This window comes from Purpureocillium lilacinum, assembly GCF_023168085.1.
Source record: "Purpureocillium lilacinum CBS 284.36 DNA, scaffold_7, whole genome shotgun sequence".
NCBI lineage: Eukaryota > Fungi > Ascomycota > Sordariomycetes > Hypocreales > Ophiocordycipitaceae > Purpureocillium > Purpureocillium lilacinum.
Window position 1 is genome coordinate 1064009 of NW_027072117.1, and position 17807 is coordinate 1081815.

The 17807-nt window shown below is 60.6% G+C and overlaps 6 protein-coding genes across 6 annotated transcripts; 2 read left to right on the top strand and 4 right to left on the bottom strand.

The window, feature by feature from the left end:
* Positions 1-747: 747 nt before the first annotated feature.
* Positions 748-3336, top strand: PLICBS_009222 (tryptophan synthetase; the record flags this gene model as incomplete). Its single annotated transcript, XM_018323744.1, has 6 exons — positions 748-795; positions 959-1046; positions 1121-1191; positions 1256-1488; positions 1550-2471; positions 2533-3336. The coding sequence occupies 6 exons, from the start codon at positions 748-750 to the stop codon at positions 3334-3336; spliced, it is 2166 nt and encodes a 721-aa protein (XP_018176923.1).
* A 398-nt stretch (positions 3337-3734) lies between these two features.
* PLICBS_009223 (mitochondrial 54S ribosomal protein bL28m) lies at positions 3735-4634 on the bottom strand (the record flags this gene model as incomplete). Its single annotated transcript, XM_018323745.1, has 1 exon — positions 3735-4634. One exon carries the CDS (start codon positions 4632-4634, stop codon positions 3735-3737), a length of 900 nt encoding a protein of 299 aa, XP_018176924.1.
* Positions 4635-5334: 700 nt separating this feature from the next.
* PLICBS_009224 (uncharacterized protein) lies at positions 5335-6452 on the top strand (the record flags this gene model as incomplete). The annotated part of the gene is made up of 2 exons (XM_018323746.1): positions 5335-5478; positions 5559-6452. The coding sequence occupies 2 exons, from the start codon at positions 5335-5337 to the stop codon at positions 6450-6452; spliced, it is 1038 nt and encodes a 345-aa protein (XP_018176925.1).
* Positions 6453-6780: 328 nt separating this feature from the next.
* Positions 6781-8509, bottom strand: PLICBS_009225 (aspartate transaminase aat1; the record flags this gene model as incomplete). The annotated part of the gene is made up of 6 exons (XM_018323747.1): positions 6781-7230; positions 7305-7954; positions 8068-8118; positions 8220-8229; positions 8290-8319; positions 8390-8509. 6 exons carry the CDS (start codon positions 8507-8509, stop codon positions 6781-6783), a joined length of 1311 nt encoding a protein of 436 aa, XP_018176926.1.
* Positions 8510-9377: 868 nt separating this feature from the next.
* PLICBS_009226 (uncharacterized protein) lies at positions 9378-11322 on the bottom strand (the record flags this gene model as incomplete). Its single annotated transcript, XM_018323748.1, has 5 exons — positions 9378-9599; positions 9654-9744; positions 9810-10846; positions 10904-10995; positions 11055-11322. 5 exons carry the CDS (start codon positions 11320-11322, stop codon positions 9378-9380), a joined length of 1710 nt encoding a protein of 569 aa, XP_018176927.1.
* Positions 11323-13358: 2036 nt separating this feature from the next.
* PLICBS_009227 (uncharacterized protein) lies at positions 13359-17292 on the bottom strand (the record flags this gene model as incomplete). Its single annotated transcript, XM_065601588.1, has 5 exons — positions 13359-14845; positions 15371-15858; positions 15928-16770; positions 16899-16975; positions 17068-17292. 5 exons carry the CDS (start codon positions 17290-17292, stop codon positions 13359-13361), a joined length of 3120 nt encoding a protein of 1039 aa, XP_065457660.1.
* Positions 17293-17807: the final 515 nt, after the last annotated feature.

The window sequence follows — 17807 nt, forward strand, 5'->3', positions numbered from 1 at the left end:
CTGCAGACCGATGGGCAGGGCAACATGACCCTTTGGGACAATCCTGGGCCAATGTTCTCCGGCTGATTCAGGCTGGATTTCGGTGTAGCCCGGAGCATCAGATTGCCCATTTGCACATGGCTCTACAGATTGATGTCCGCAACACAGTAATACAATACGCATCTTGGCTACACAGATGCTGTATCGTGTGATTTCCTTGGTGTCCACGGCTGACTGCGGCACTGACGTGACTGACATGAGCATGACATGACATGACAGACGTAGCGCGCCTTGTACAAGTGCATGCAGCACGAATATCCGGGGGCGGAGGCGGCTAGTCTTGACGTGCATTGCATGGGACGGACGCACGCCGGAGCGACTGCAGATGTGGCGACGGAGAGTGCGAGTAAGTCAGTGAGACGTTAGCAACAAAGTTGAGGAAAGACTCTTGAGACGGTGCTGCTTTGGGCAAGTCCGGCAGGGTGGGGCCGACGTGCAGCAGGCGGAGCGGGAACGTGCATAATGGTGGCTCCCGCTGCGCCCAATGGCGGAGCGCCTTTGGTGGGTGGCCGAGTGCATCGCCTGCAGACCCGACAGCAGCGCCCGCAACGCCTCCGACGGCCCAACGATGTGCGTCACCGACTCGACCGCACATAAAAAGTTGCTCGCCATCCCGACATCGCTGCTCGACCTCCTCCTTGTTGCTGTCCGCTCACCAACATCGCACCCAATCCGCACCCAGGCTCCGCCACGCTGCCGAATTCCATCATGGAGGCTATCAAGGAGACTTTCAGACGCTGCAAGGCGCAGAGCAAGGTCGGTTTGCCCCTTGTCGCCTGCTGCCCCTCCTCGGCTGCCCCTCCTCGGACGGTCAGATTACCGAGGGGCACGGCATCGCCCACTGCTGCGGCTGTGCGACATGGCACTGAAGACGTCGGGACAAGACCCTTGCTGACTCAATTGGTCTTCAATAATACAGGCCGCCCTCGTTACATATGTCACGGCCGGCTTTCCTCGGGCTGAGGACACGCCGAGCATCATGCTCGCCATGGAGAAGGGAGGCGCTGGTGAGTCTGACATGCCACAAGACGGGGTTCTGGCGCCCGGCGAGCGACATGAACACTATGCTGACGCTTGGCAGACGTGATTGAGCTCGGCGTCCCCTTCACCGACCCCATTGCCGACGGCCCCACGATTCAGACCGCCAACACCGTACGATTTCCCGATCCTCCAATCCGAGAACCTAGACAAGGGCAACGGCTGACCTCAGAACTAGGTTGCTCTGGAGAACGGCGTTACCATTGAATCTTCCCTTCAGATGGTCAAAGACGCGAGGAGTCAGGGCCTCAAGGCGCCCGTGCTGCTCATGGGCTACTACAACCCCCTGCTCAGCTACGGCGAGGAGCGCCTGCTTCAGGACTGCCAGGCTGCTGGAGTCAACGGCTTCATTGTCGTCGACTTGCCCCCCGAAGAGGCCGTTTCGTTCCGCAAGCTCTGCACGCGCGGAAAGTGAGTCTGCTTTCCATCACGTGCCCCGATGAGTCTCTTGCTAACCACCATCGCCCCGCAGCCTCTCATATGTGCCCCTTATCGCTCCGGCCACCTCAGATGCTCGCATGAAGATTCTCTGCCAGCTCGCCGATTCCTTCATCTACGTCGTGTCCAGGCAAGGTGTCACCGGCGCCCTCGGGACGATCAACGCAAAGCTACCCGAGTTGGTCGAGCGAGTCAAGCGGTACAGCGGCAACAAGCCCGCAGCTGTCGGCTTTGGTGTCAGCACCAACGAGCATTTCAAGAGCATTGGAAGCATCGCCGATGGTGTCGTCGTCGGTAGCCAGCTGGTGACCACGCTGCAGAAGGCCCCGGCTGGCCAGGAGGCCGCCGAGGTCGAGAAGTACCTGGCCTACCTGTGCGGTCGGGATTCGCTGCCTCAGGATAACGCCACGCGCGAAGTCGGCCTGGTAGAAGCCGTGGCTGGAGCCCGAGAGCCGAGCGGTGAGAATGTCACTGTCAACGCCGTGGTCGGCAAGGACGGCCGCATCACCGCCGAGCAGGACAGCGCACTGGTTGCCCAGCTGGCCGCTCTCCACGGCAAGATTCCGGAACGCTTCGGAGAGTTCGGTGGCCAATACGTTCCCGAGAGCTTGATGGACTGCCTGTCCGAGCTCGAGGAGGGCTTCAACAAGATCAAGGACGACCCGGCATTCTGGGAGGAGTATCGGTCATACTACGATTACATGGGCCGGCCGTCGCGCCTGCACATGGCTGAGCGGCTGACTGAGCACGCCGGAGGCGCAAACATCTGGCTTAAGCGAGAGGACCTCAACCACACGGGCAGCCACAAGATCAACAACGCCCTCGGCCAGCTGCTGCTTGCCAAGAGGCTGGGCAAGACCAAGATCATCGCCGAGACTGGCGCCGGCCAGCACGGTGTTGCTACCGCCACGGTCTGCGCCAAGTTTGGCATGGAGTGCACTGTCTACATGGGTGCTGTAAGTGACTTATTTTACCGAGTGCTGACCTTTTTCGAATTGATGCTGAAAATAATTGTAGGAGGATGTTCGCCGCCAGGCTCTCAACGTGTTCCGAATGAGACTTTTGGGCGCCAAGGTCGTCGCTGTCGAGGCCGGCAGCAAGACTCTTCGTGACGCCGTCAACGAAGCGCTGCGTGCTTGGGTTGTCGAGCTCGAGACGACACACTACATCATTGGCTCCGCCATCGGCCCTCACCCGTTCCCGACCATTGTCCGAACCTTCCAGTCCGTCATTGGCGACGAGACGAAGAAGCAGATGATGGAGAAGCGTGGCAAGCTGCCCGACGCAGTGGTCGCTTGCGTCGGCGGCGGCAGCAACGCCGTGGGCATGTTCTACCCCTTCTCCAACGACCCCAGCGTCAAGCTCCTCGGCGTCGAAGCCGGTGGCGACGGCATCGACACGAACCGCCACAGTGCCACCCTGTCGGGAGGCTCCAAGGGCGTCCTCCATGGCGTCAGGACCTACGTTCTCCAGAACAAGCACGGCCAGATCTCGGACACGCACTCGGTCTCGGCCGGTTTGGATTACCCTGGCGTTGGCCCTGAGCTGAGCTCCTGGAAGGACAGCCAGAGAGCCACGTTCATCGCCGCCACGGACGCGCAGGCCTTCCAGGGCTTCAGGCTGATCAGCCAGCTTGAGGGCATCATCCCGGCCCTGGAGTCGGCGCACGGCATCTACGGTGCCATTGAGCTGGCCAAGACGATGAAGAAGGGCGAGGACATCGTTATCTGCCTGAGTGGCCGTGGTGACAAGGACGTGCAAAGCGTCGCGGACGAGCTGCCGAAGATTGGGCCCCAGATCGGCTGGGACCTGCGATTCTAGAGAAGGATGTTTTGTTGTCTCGCTATCTTAGATATATACCATGGCGCCCAATGGCGCGGGCGTTTTGAGGTTGGAATTGGAAGCTTCGCACAGATCTAAAATGCGACAAGAGAATTGGTTACTAGTATTTGGACGGTGTAATGTCTCCGTTGTGCCTGGGACACCCTTACAGTCTGAAATTGGCTCATGAACTCTTGAGATACGTGTGACTCCCGCAATCCAGATTGTCCACCCCGCTGGTGCCTGCGTCAGTCGGTGGCGGTAGTTATTTACAAACACTGCCCAGGATAGTCGAATCAGTAGCCTGCAAGCGAAAATACCGTGTCCTGCCACAAGAGGCAATTCTCACATAAAAGTACAAGTGGTAATCTTCATATACAAGTACAAGAGGCGGTCATCTATGCGTCGACCCCCTGTTTCTCCGTCTTCACCTTGGCTTCGGCAGCACGATCCGCTTCGTCCAGCTCGCGCAGCAACAGCTCCTCCGCCTCGTCGGACAGCTCCTCGATGCCCTCAAGATCGGCGAGGGCGGCCTCGTCATCGCCGAGCACGAAGGCATCGGCCATGGCGGCGTTCATCTCGCCCAGGGTGGCGCGACTCCGCACGCTCAAGGGCCCTGGGGTGGCAAAATCGAGGGCATACTGGATGATGTCGTCGCGGTCCTCAATCTCCCTGGGCTCGAGGCCGAGGGCGACGCGCTCCTCGTTGAAGCGGCGCTGGACGGCCTGGGTCTGCATGAGCAGCCAGCGCAGGTTCCAGCCGCCGGGGCCGAGCTCCTTGATGCGGGCGGGCTTGCTCTTGAGCAGGTAGTTGTCGATGCCACCCTCGCGGCGGATCGTCTTGAGGACACGCAGGGTCAGGCGCGTCTTGACGCGGGCGTCTAGCGCGGGCGAATAAAAGGCCTTGACGTGCACGTTGGGCCGCCAGTAACGCCGCGTCTTGTTCTTGTGCTTCTCCGCGACGATGTTGCCGAAGCGGATGCGCGCGCTGCCGTACAGACCCTTGTTGGACTGCTTGTAGATGCGGCGCTCGCCGTAGGGGTACGGCGGGATGAGGTTGGAGGGGAGGCGGTGCGGCTTGATGGTCTTGGTCTGGACGGGCGTCGTGGTCGAGAAGGCTCGCGCGGCGAGACAGCCTGGAGACGTAGATATACTCGTCGCCATCGTCGTATTTTTCGTCAGGGTCCTAGAGCTGGCGAGGAAGGGTAATGATGAGGGAGCGGCGGAAGTAGAAGCGACCTGGGAGGGCATGAGGTGCGTCACCCGCCGCAGCGAGGACCAGGCCGGCCGGGCACCCATTGCGCCGTCGAATGTGTCGAATGCAGCGCGGAAAGTCGCAGGGAAGACGTGGCAGGTGTCAGGGCCTGTTATAAAGCGGACATGAGTGGCATTGGCTCGCAATCGGGGTCGTCTGTCGTGATGCGCGCCAGTGGTTTTGTCGTTGGCCGCCGCCTGAGATTTTTACCAGACCTTGGGGAAGCTTCAAGGCCCCGGGGCCAGAAATGTTCCGCCCCGGTTCTGAGGACCCTTGGGCGACATCGCTGTCATGTGACCCCGTGCGCTGTTCGTGACGGGGACGGCGAGCCATACACGAGAGCCACAGTGACCTTCATCCCCACTAGCTCAGGACTCGGGGGTCACACCCATGCTCATGCGAAACGAATACGACCCGCGACCTTCTAATATTGACCTCACAAACTGCGCTGGTGTTATTTCGATGCTTTGATATCGCAGATATATTCGAGCACCAACACTCTCAGCAACCTTTGCATGGGTGTCTGATCGCTCTCTTCAGAACCAACCCCACCCCCCCCCCCCCCCCTTTTTCTTCCCCAATAGACCTTGAGGCTCTCACTGGCTGGTCATGTCGATGCGGTACCGTTTCTCGTAAGAGCATACCCACCTGCGCCGTGACGCCGAGGCTCGTCAATGAGCTGTATCCCCTTTTGCGAGGATACCTGCACCGCCACCTGGTGAATAAGGCGGTGACCACAACGAAATGCTGCCGCCCTTGGACGACCAGGTACTGCGCGACAACCCCGAGTTCGCCAGGCTCTACTCGACGCTCACCAACGTCGTGCTAAACCTCGACGGGACGACCAAGCATGATCAGGAGGAGAAGAAGCGCACCGCCGTCCGTAAGGTAAGCCTTCCACATGTCTGGTTTGAGGGACCGGCCGTACGTGCGTTTCACTTGGCAGTTTCTGACATGCACATGTTAAGGAGCTCGATGAGTACCGCCTCGCGGATGTCAAGCAACGCCTCCTCACACATGCCATCGCTACGGCCTCACCGCCTGAGTCGCGGGCATCCGTAGCCAGATCCATCACCGAGCCAGGGCAACGCCTGCGAGAAGGGGTGAGCGCTGTCGCCGAAGTGCCCGAGCTGCTGCTCGACCTCCTCCTCGTCCTCCCCCAGCTCCTCGAGGCCGAGAAGAGCCTCCCCCAAGAATCGATAGAGCTGCTGCTCTCCAGCCCCCCGCTCTCAGAGCTCGGCGCGATGATGCCGGACCTCGCCGCCCTCGTCTCCTCAAACCTGCACTCCTCAGCCCTCAGTCTCGCCCGTCTAACACACCCCACGACCAACGCGTCCTACCTCCACAGGCACGTCGCCTCACTCCCGCAAGACCACGCAGCCCTCCTCGCGAGTGTTGAGAAGGCGCGACAGGACTTGGCCGTCGCGCGCGCGCGCACGCTAGCTTCCCTCGTCGAGCTGTTGCACACGTACACGAAGTGCCTCGCCCATCTTGTCCGGTCTCTCGAGGCGAAGCACGGCGTCGTTGCGCGTAGCCTGGAGCTCCGCGCCACCGACGTCGCCCTGCAGGCGCAGCGCGTCGACGCTGACGCGCAAAGCGCTTTGCGTAACCTCGCGAAGGAGGTGTACTCTCCCGAGGCGATCGCCGCGTTGCGCAACTACGCCGCACATGTGCAGGATGCCAAATTGAGGGCGACAGACCGCTTGCGAAGCCTCCAGGCCGAGCTTGGCGAGTACGGCGTTGGAGCCACTGGCGGCGAGGGCAAGGAGAAGATGATGAGAGAGATGGCTAGAGTGCATGGCGAAATGACACGGCAAATAGAGGAGGTGAAGAAGGACTTAGAGCGGCTGCAGGACGGCTAGCATGGCACACAGGCACAGTTCTGGGATTTCAGGTGTGCCAATCACTTAATGACGACGGGAAGCCGCGTGCATGGGAACATAGAAACTCGTTGCAAGGCAAACCGTATCATCTATCACGGGTAATCTTACATTCATGACCTCGCCGGTTTTGTGAAAGTACAGGATCCCACAGCAAACCCACGAGCCTCCTTGACCGCCCTGTCATGGTTGACTACATCATGTCGCCAGCAAGAAACACAGAAGATTGGTTGTCGAGGTTTAAAGAGATGGCAGAGCGACGCAGAGATCCAACTCCGAGCGCCGTTCCTGGCGCTGCAGGGTTCGGGACTTAGCCCTTGACCTTGTAGATGGCCTCGGCCAGGCGGCCGACGTTGTCAGAGGTGATGCCGGCGACAGAGATACGGCCGTCCTTGGTGGCGTAGACGGAGAACTCTTTGGCCAGTCTGTCCATCTCCTCGGCAGTCATGCCGGTGTAGGCGAACATGCCGATCTGGCTGGTGATGTGGGACCAGTCGTGCTTGGAGCCGAGCTTCTCGAGGTTCTCCTTGAGAAGGGCACGCATGGTGATGATGCGGTCGGCCATGGCCTTGACCTCGCCAAGCCACTGCTGGTAGAGCTTGGGGTTGCTGAGGATCTCCGAGGCGATGCGGGCGCCGTGGATGGGCGGGTTCGAGTACAGGGGGCGGATGAGGATCTTGAGCTGGGAGTCGACGCGCTTCTTCTCGGCGGCATCGGCGCAGACCAGAGAGAAGGCACCAACACGCTCACCATAGAGACCCTGGAAAGAGGAGAGAGATTTCGCATTAGAAAACAAAGGAAGAAAGAAATTCAGTACAGCAGAAGGCTACATACCATGTTCTTGGCGAAGGACTGGCAAAGGGCAATCTGGTGGCCCTGCTCGACAAAGTGGCGGACGGCAAAGGCGTCCTTGTCGCAGTCGCCGCTGGCGAAGCCCTGGTAGGCCATGTCGAAGAAGGCAAAGTGGCCCTGCTTCTTGACGACCTTGGAGACCTCCTTCCACTGCTCAGGGGTCGGGTCGACGCCGGTGGGGTTGTGGGCACAGGCGTGCAGGAGGAAGATGCTACCCTTGGGCGCAGCCTCGATGTCGGCAATCATGCCCTCAAAGTCGAGGCCGATGGTGTCCTTGTTGTAGTAGCGGTACTGCTGGACGTTGAGGCCGGCGTCGGTGAAGACGGCCTTGTGGTTGGCCCACGAGGGCGTGGGAATGTAGATCTTCTTGTCGCCAGGGTGGAAGCGCTCGAGGAAGGCGGCTCCGAGGCGCAGGGCGCCCGTGCCCGAGATGGACTGGGTGATGGCGACGCGGTCGAGGACGGGCGAGTCGGCGCCGTAGGCCAGCTTGGCGGCGAGGGCAGGGAACTCGGGGACACCGGTGATGCCGGCGTACTCCTTGTTGAGCTTTTCGTCAACGACCTTGCGCTCGGCCTCGCGCACCGAGGGGAGCACGTAGGGCTTGCCCTTGTCATCGCGGTATGCGCCGACGCCTGTCGAGCTCGTTAGTTTCCTAGTCTGCCGCGTCTTGCCTGCCAGAGCTGCTAGCGGGTGCCCGGGTCGTCACAGTCGTCACAGCACGGTCCGCGCGAGGGAGCGTACATACCGAGGTTGATCTTCTTGTCAAAAGAGTCGGCCTTGAAAGCTTCGGTGATGCCTGCGGCGCAAGAGTCGGTCAGTAAAAGTCTCAACGCAAGGCGCACCGGGTGCCCCGGGGGTCGCTGAAGACCCGAAGCGCGGCGAAGCTGGGCGACATACCAAGAATGGCCTACATCAAGGCGCAAGGGTGAAAGCTGTCATCAGCCCAAGAGCTCCCTTCGGGACGAACAAAGGGGCGAATATCGACTCGACTCACATCCTGCGCGCAAATGACGGTTAGCAGCCTGTTCGATCAATTGGGCGAGCTCGCTCGGATGCGGTGGACTCACAGGAGGGCCTTGGGGCACGTTGGCCCAGGTCGAGGCGGCGCGAGCGGCAACGGCGTTGAAGCCGGCGGCGCGGCGCAGGACGGGCTGCCTCGCGGCAGCGACGCGGAGGGCGGACAGCATGGTCGGCAGTTGAAGCGTTCCTGGCGGACGAACGGGACGGAGGAGGCCAGCAAACTCAATTGCTGGTCGGTTGAGGTACGAATGCGTTTGCGGAAGTGGAGGAGAGGGCGGGCGAGGTGAGTCGAGGCGGCGTCGCTGGCCTGTTTGTAGGCTGGTGCGACTTGTGAGGCCAAAAAAGCACCGGCCAGTGGGTCCAAACGCCGGTGCACGCCGACTGGTGCAGCTGCCCGGAGCTGGAGGGCGTCTGGCTGCTCCAGGGCTGCCCTCCGCAGCGCCCGGCGGCTGGAGCTCTAGGTGACGAGGTCCCTGGAATGGGGCCCCCCTGAAGGATGGGGCACAGCGCCGTCCCCGGTAAGGGAGAGCTGAGGTGCCCTGAGATGCCCAGGTGAGGTTGGGTGCCCGCTCGCCCTGTCACTGGGGCGCGCTCAACTGTCCGCGCGATCGGGGACTACGGAGACCGAGACCGCGCGCACCGCGCTGTCCTCTGGTGGAAGCGCACGGCACCTCACCTGGGCAGCTACTAGGGTGGCGCCCCTAGGTACCTTAGCAAGCTCCACAGAGTGACCGCCAGACCCTGTTCATGCGGGTGAATCCGGCCCAGTCGCGGCATTGGATGGCATGTGAAGCCCCGTCAAGCCCTGGCCGTCGTCCCATGTTTAGCCGTTGAATCACACCTCTCATGCGATGATGCCCACACTTTACTTCATACTTTGTATTACAGTGCCATGCTGGCTTGAGATCGTCCTATATACCTAGATCTTAAATACCCCCTGCGCAATGTACATTTCCAGTCTTTGTCATACAATCGTTGATCCAGTTCAGTGCGGTGCAGGCTTGACAATTTCAACGTGAGCGTCGGTGTCCCACGCTATGCAAACTTGGCGCCCTTGGCCGGCGAGTCGACAATGTCCTCGTACTGGTTCATCACCTTCTCCTCGACAACCTCGTGGAAGACGTCCACCTCGGTAGATGCAAACTTCCGCGCGCTCACACCCTTCTCGAACAGGACGTCGAGCTCCGCAAATGTGCGGCCTCGTGGCTCCGGCAGGCGGAAGTAAGTGTAGATGATGCACATGAAGCAGATTCCAGCCTATGTTTACCCGTTAGCACCTCGCCATCGGGCATGAGCAGTGGCATGTCTTACCCAGAAGAAGCCCGTGTAGTTGCGCCAGTTCCATGCGCTGGGATTGAGCATGTACGGCGTCAAGACATTGGTAATGATGCCAACCACGTTGCTGTGGATGGTTGGTCAGCTTGCTGTGCCCAAGACAGAACGCGCGCGAGAACGGGATGAACATACTAGAGGTTTCGTCCCAATACTACCGTCTTGATCTGCAGTCGGCGCGAAGAGAGCTCGCTCACCAGCGAGTAACAGACAGTGCCCACAGTCAGTTGGTAGAATAGGGCCCACACGATCATGATGCTGCCCGTTGCCAGCGACGCCTGTGTCTTGTGCTCCTCGGGGACGAGGCCCAAGAAGCCCAAGATGAAAAGCATGGCACATAGGCCGCAGAGTCCATACAGGTAGAGGGATCGGCGACCGACACCCAGCGTCATGAGGCCCCACGCGCCAAACACGCCGACCATGTTGATGGCGTACTGTCCCAGCGCAAAAGAGTATGACTTGTCTTCGGAAAGGCCGGCCTGCTTGAGGAAATACGTCGAGTAGTTGGAGAAGGAGTTGCCGCTGAGGTTCTGTATCGCCCAAGTCATGCAGACAATTTCTGTCCGGCGCAGGTCGGCGCCCTTGAAACAGTCCCAATAGGTAGAGCCGGCCGTGATCTTCTCCTCCAAGGCTGTCGTGTGGACCATCATGGCCACCGTCTCGTCTGCGTCAAAATCGGTCTCGCGGTCGAGGCTCGTCAGGCGAAGGAGCGACTTCTTGGCCTCCTGGGTCTTGCCTTTGCGGACCAGCCACCAGGGAGACTCAGGGGCAAAGTAGATGCCGATGAACAGGGGCAGCGGCCACATCCACTGCAGAGCGTAGGGGATGCGATATGCCCACTCGTCTTCGCGGTCGAGCATGGCGTGGATAACCCCAATGCCAATCTCCTGGCCCAGACCCCAGCAGAAGTTGACGTAGGTCGTGAGGTAGCCTCGGAGGGCAATGGGGCAGACCTCGGAGGCGTACGTGACCGTCAGAGTTTGAAAAATTCCCCACGGAATTCCGCACAGGATCTCAGCAACGAGGAGGGTCTGAACGTTGGGCGCTGTGAAGAAGATGGTGGTGAAGGCAGCAACGAGGACGAGGCAGGCCATGACGGTGTAGCGATAGCCAAAGCGCTCCGAGACGAAGCCGTTGATGAAGAGGCCGATGATTTCGCCAACGGTGGCACCCTGGCGGCGGTGTTAGTAGCGAGCACGGGGGGACAAAGGACCGGTGAGCGAGCATACATTACTGAGGCCGGCCTGCCACGGCGCCGGCACCTCGTACGTGCCGTCGGCGAGTTGGACGCCGTACTTGCGGTTGAACTGAGGGAAAGCATCTATCGGCTAGAGTTAGTTTCACTCGCAGTCGCAGTGAAACAGCCCTGAAGGGACGCACAGAAGTTGTTGACAAGACTGATGTCATAGCCTTCCATGGCGATGCAAGTGGAAATGAGCAGACTCCAGCCAACGGCCTTGGGGTACAGCTTGAGGCCCTGCCAGAGAGTCATGGACTGCTCCTTGGAGGCGGCGGCGCGGGCATGCTCGATGATGGTGCGGTGCGTCTTGGAGGGATCCGACGAGTGTTCGTGAGTGGCATTGTCTGCCACAGGCTGGACGCCGGCGGCATCAATGGCCCCAGGGCTGTCATCACTGCGGCGAGCCATGATGGCCGGTCCGGCTGCGGTTGGCTGAGGGGAAGGGAGGGCTGAGGACAGCAGAACTTGAAATTTGAAGACGCGGTTGCGACGGTCAGGTCCCTACCGCATCACGGCTGACGGGGAGGACCAAATTGTGAGCGGGCGGTCAGACACAATGAAGCTGATGAGAGGCGACAAGTCCGGGGGTGTGGTTCGTATTTAAGCCGTCGCGTGCGGCTATTGACGAGCCTGGAGCCGTGACGAGCCGCGATGTCAGGCGGGGGAGGGGGAAGCAAAGACGACGAGGGCGTGGAATCAGCGAGCCGCGCAATGAATGGTAGCGTCGGGGCCGCCCTGCCAGGGTCCGTGTTGAAGCAAGATGGGAGAGTGAGAGGCCCGTCCTGTCGTCTGCATTAGCAACCCTCCCCCCGACCGACTGAAAATTTGGCCCCCGGCGCTGCCAATTAACGGGCCGGGCGACTTCTTAGCGCGTCTGCGCGACTCTGGGGATTGACGATTTTTTTGCCGTCCTTCTCCACGAACCATGTGGGGGTGCAAGCCACGTTTTTGGGGGGGGGGGGTTGCAACCTGCCTGGTGCTTGCCTCGTTGGAGCCGCCAGACCGAGGTGTGCATTGAAAGCCTGGCTGTTGGTCGTCTTGCCTGAATGCCGACAGGCAGCGGGGGAAGCCATGTGATGCGCGACACCTTCAAGGATGGGAGAATATTGGAAACTTGCGTGTGAGTTCTGAACGCGGGGAGCAACACTCCGGCTGGTCACTGGCCTCATGTCTTCCGAAGGAAGGAGCGTGGTCCAGCGCAAATCCGCACGGGATGAAGACGGGGCGAACCCGGGCAGGAGCGCAGCACGCAATGCTCCTGCCGTCTGGTTCTTCGACAATCGCAGAAAAACGTCTCTACCCAAGCCCTTGCCACATGTTCGGCATTCCCATCTCCAAATCCGTCTCAATAGCCGCGACTGAACACAAGCCGCGTCCCCGCGCGCCCACGACCCCAGCCCATCGTCAGTCGGCCCGCCGCGTCTCGCCGTCGGTCCCCATGTGGAGAGCAGCCAGTCTTTACCCCGGACTTTCGTCGCATCGTGGGTTCCCCAGGTGTCTCAGCTCCCCCGGATCCAACCTGCATGGAAGGATCTCGTCCCCGTGACAGAACATCCCGCTTCTGGGGGTTCTGCGGCGTCATGCTCCAGGCACTGCAGAAAAATCAATTGCTCCTCTGCCCCAAAAGGGCCCTGTTTCGCCTGGAAGCTCGCCGGAGCTAACCAGTCCGAGGTCAGCCCCCAAGCCACCTCGCCGCCGCCGTTTACCGTTATGAGGAATTGAGGCTGCCCACCCTGGCCGGTGAGCTTGGAACAACCGACCATGGCCTCGGGCAAACGAGCGACTGCCGGGGCGGTCGAGACTTCTGCAGGCTGCATCTGGCCAACACCAACGGCGCTTCGCAACGTGGCTGGCCCGGGGTGCGCCAACTTATACGTACTCCACGACCCAGTTGACGGCAAGGAATCCGGACCTCGAAACAACAATCGAAATTTCTACCTTGGCAGCCTTGTGATGAACAGCTCCCCGCATGCAACCCTTCCACCGGCGTGGCATCGCGCGTGGGGAACAAAGCCCGCTCTTTGACACAGGCATACCCATTACCCACTACCCCAGCTTGCCATGTCCTTGGCTACCGTCCAACGATGGCGTCCACGAACATGCTGCGTAATATCTACGCCGCACGTGGAGCATTAGACATTATGCACACATGTTAGGCTGCAACCCTCTCTAGTGTCTCCGGCACCACCCGAGGCGATGACACCCTGGTTTGAGTCATGGGCACTGGCACGTTTTGCTTCGCGCTTTGGCGATATAAACACCCAGTTAGCCGAAGGCAGTCAAGCATTCCCAGCTAAGCCTTTGCCGCAATATTGACTTGCGAGTCTTCGGCTATTGACCGTCGATCGTTGATTGGCGCATACATGTCTCCGGTGGCTGCTACATGGAGTCAAGAAGCTCATCATGAATTCTAACGTACCCCTGGCAGTTCCTTGACAGGTTGCCTATTCTTTCTTCCAGAAGTCCCGCCACCATTCCTTCAAGCCGTACGCCTTCTCGTCTGCCTCAAGGTGAATCTTGACCGCGTCCCGCCCAGCCAGCTGGCCCATGAAGCCGCCTCCACCAGACGTCGCAATCCTCGTCGTCGCAGTCGTCGACCTCCCTACTGCTCTCTGCTTGATCTCCTCAGCAAGCAGCGGAGCTACATCTGCGTAACACGCCGCCAGCTCGCGCTGCAAGGAGAAGTATGGCTTTTTGGCGAGATCAGGTGCCATCAGATTGTAACTCCTCGCAATGCTGTTCAAGTTGTCGATGGACAGCTTCATGTACCCCGCCTCGGCCCGCTCCCAATCAGCATCGCGAAAGGGTGGCGGCAATGGCGCGTCGCGCGGGACATGCTCTTCCGCGATCTGCAGCTCCTCGCCTATCACTGGGGCCCGTTCCCGTAGTTTGGCCATGACGGGGTGATCTGTCGAGTTTGATGGCACAGCGATTTGCTCGACGGCCATCTGCCGCGGGTTATGCAACTGCTCCGCTGCGGCGTGGTCCTGCGCCCTCTTCATCTGCTGCTCCAGCGAGCCACCGTGGGAGGCAATCATCCTTGCCGCATGACGTTTCCAGTCGTTTCGCAGCCGCTCGCGGAACACCCTTGCCGCCTTGGACAGCTCTTGTTGCTTCTCGATCCAGGGGGGAGCGATATCCTGGCGCTGTATCATCCTGTTCATGATGTATTCCGTGGTATCGATGAACGGGTTATCCGCACGCGGATCTCGCTCCATGCTCTTGCCGCGCGGGAGGTCTTTGAACTGACCCCTGGCGATGGCATTTTCGATGCGCTCATTCGCCAAGGCCGCCAGGCCAGACGGCGAGACTGGCATGGACCTCGCACCGGGCTGGAATCTCTCTCTGAACTCGCGCTTCATCTCCTCTCGCTCCTCGTCGCTCAGTCCCTTGGACCCTTTCATGCCCAGCCCTGTGTACATGGAAGCCCTCTCCCGCGCGCTGGCGGCGCGCTGACCGGGACTCTGCACGGGCCCCCGCTTGAGGCGCATGTCGACGGGCGGCGGCTGGTACTTTCCTCGGTCTTGGGGCTTCAGCGGCTTCCGGCCATCGTCAAGCATCCTGAGGACCGCGTCCTCGGTCGCCTCCGTGCCCGTCCAGGGTTGCGCGGCTGCGATGTGCTTGGTGCCCTCTCCGGCGGCGGACCCGATGCCTGCCTCGGCGAACGCGCCAGAGTACTGCTTGCGGAACTTGGCGTCGGCTATTTTGTTCAGCAGCCTCTCCTTGAGCTCCTCTGAGAAGCCCGCATCTTCCACTGCGCGTCGCCCCGCGGCGCCGCCAGTCAGGAGCGCTTCCTCTGTTGCCTCAGCGAGCCTCCGCGCCATTGGGCCGACGAGCTTGTCCTCCGCCTTCTCGGACGCGACACGGCTGCCTGAGTCGGGTTCCTCTTCATGAGACGGAGACTTGCTCGCCGCGGCAAGCGAGCCGGAGCCTGTCTGGGATGAAAATCGGGCGGCGCCCGGGTATGAACGCGATATCGATGCCAAGTGGGCACAGCGGCAGCATAGTCGAGGTGCCCGACGCAGAGAAGGCGCCATAGTCCAATCTGTGCGATGAAATGATAGACCAAGAAATGCGAACCGCCACAGCGACTCGAAAAAGACCTTCCCAGGAAGCGTGTGGTGAGATGCGACGATGATGCAGACGCAGCGATGGCTGTGGCGACTCGGCCCTGAGGTGTGGAAATTGGGTTAGTCAGCTAGACGGCCCATGTAAGTCGGGCGACTTCATGTGTGCATTTCGCCAACCAACCGACACCATAATCACTAATGCTTGCCCTTTGTGAATATTTCATCTTATTTGTATAGATTCATCTCATGTATGTCTCCGGGTATCTTTACAGGTCCCTCCTGCCAATACGAAGGGGACACCAAGTCTCCGCCCCAGCAGATGCACTGCTCCCGGATCCACGAACCGCGGCGGTCTTGGCCCGACTTCCCAGCAACCAATTACGAACTCCTCCGACCGTAGGGCTCAAATGGGAACAGGGCGGCCACGATCGCCGCGGCGAGGAAAATGGTGGCGCACACGTACAGCGGCGCCGAGGTGGACGTGTCGGCAAAAGTGGCGACAATGGCCGAGACGATGCCCATGACGCGGTTGCACGCCACGGCGATACCATTGCCGGTGCCGCGGTGCGCGCTAGGGAGCACCTCTGGCGTGTACGCGTACAGCGTGCCGTAGTAAATGTTGAGGAAGCAGGCGATGAGGCAAGTAAAGGTCAAGTCCTGCACGGCCGTTTTGACGGCCGTGTAGGCAAAGAAGAAGGCCATGGTGATTAGGGCGCCAATCACCATCGTGTACTTGCGGCCCAGGAGCTTGGTGTTGCACATGAAGCCGGCAATGATGGGGCCGGGGATACCGCAGATGTTGGTGATGGCGTAGTTGCGCCACGTCTCGAACTGGGAGCGATGAAACTCGAGCCCGCGGTTGGCCAGGTATGTCCTAGAAACGATGAGGTTAGCCGGGCACTCTCACGTTCAGTCTACACAGTAAGGACGGGCGACAACTCACGGCAGGAAGACGTAGAAGAGCGGGTACGCGAGGCCGATGAGGGTCCATGACAGCCATATCATGCCCGTCGAGATGCCAATCTTCTTTGTGGCGAAGAGGCCGCTGAAATGCGACCAGGTGCCGGCCACGGAGAAGCCCTTCTTCTTCTTCTGGACGGAGCGGATGGTGCCGCACGCCTCGAGCTTCTCGAGCGTCAGGGAGCAGGGGCGGTTGTACTTTTGGGCGAGGAACTGGAACGTCTCGACGAGTTCGGCGTCCTCGCCCATGCTGAGCTGGTACTTCGGGGTCTCGCGCAGGCGCACGACGGTGACGCGGAGGATGGACATGACGAGGACGAGGGCGCCGCCGGTGAAGAGGGTGTAGCGCCAGCCCCAGTTGGAGTCGCGGGTGCACGAGGCGACGTCGGCGCAGTTCCACCTGGCGGGGACGAGGAAGCCCCAGCCGATGAAGCCGGTGATGGCCTGGCCGAATCCCCACCAGCAGGCGAGGAAGGTCAGCAGCCACTGCTTGTCGCTGGGCAGGTACTCGAGGAAGACGGTCGTGTCCATGATGAGGTTGCCGCCGCCGCCGAAGCCGAGCAGGGCGATGAAGAGGCCGAGCGAGGCCCAGCTGGGCATGGCGCCGGCGACGATGCAGCACACGGAGCACATGAAGAGGGAGATGTTGAAGGCGTACTTGCGCCCGATGAGGTCGGCGGTGCAGCCCCAGAAGACGGCGCCCGTGAGCATGCCGCAGTAGACGGACACAGTCAGCGCGTTCTTGTAGCCGCTCTCGCCGAACTCGCGGTACGCCTGCGTGGAGACGATGGACTGGAAGAGCAGGATCATGGAGTCGACTGCATATCTAAATAGGAAGCGCCCCGAGCAGAGGGCCGGTCAGTCAGCCAGGGCGTCGTCACGGGCGTGAGCTCCGGGAAGAAGATGGGAGGATATCCGGGAGGGACAAAAGGGGGGAGGCGCATCGGAGCTGACCCAAAGCCGTTGAGGAAGAAGAGCTTGAGATGGTACGGCGTCCAACCAATCTCATCTATCGCCTTGTTTTTTGCAGTCTAAGTCAGCATAATTGGGCTCGAGACTCTCATCATCATCAATCACCACAGCCGGCTGGTGTCACGCAGCGCGTGCTATACCTGTCACTCACGTTGTTGACGAGGTGCATCTTCATGTTGAGCACGGGATCCAGGTCCTGCAGGCCGAGGATGTCCTCGCCGCCGCGCAGCGACGAGCCGTCCGGGTTGCGGGCGCGTTGGAAGCTGCCATCATCATCACCGGGCTGGCCAATCTTGGCCTCGAGCTTGTCGGGGTCCATGGTGAGTGGCGGCTGTTCCGGGCTTGCGGCGGAGGAGTAGGATGACGAGGCATTCATTGTCGGTTTTGGCGGACGCTCGCGCGGTCACACACACACACACACACACAGACCAATACACTCTCTTGTTGGCTCGGTCACTGCTTGTGATTTCTTCGACGGACGGTTCTCAATTGTGCGACGGTGAGGGCACGTGGACGTCGCGTGACACTCGTTGGATGCGGGCAATCGCGGCAGAGGCAGGGATCGAGCAGCAGCAGTACGGAGTTGGTCCTTTTGCGTTCACGCTGCGCATCGCGGGGCGGGTTGAGAGTCGCGCGATGCAGAAGAGACTGCCCGTCCGTCGGCGAGGCAGGATCACGGACAAGGCCACGAGCGCTGGCTTTCCCGGAAACGAGGCGTGGAGCTAGGCGTCGCCGAGCCCGTGGCGATGGTGGTGTAGTTGGAGACTTGACCGTCGACTTATAAAACGTTTGAAGACGATGACCAACCGACAGACTGGGAGAGAAGAAACAGGACGACGAGGAGAGCACGCGAGGGCGGGCGGATGGACGGCGGCAGCAGCAGCAGCAGCA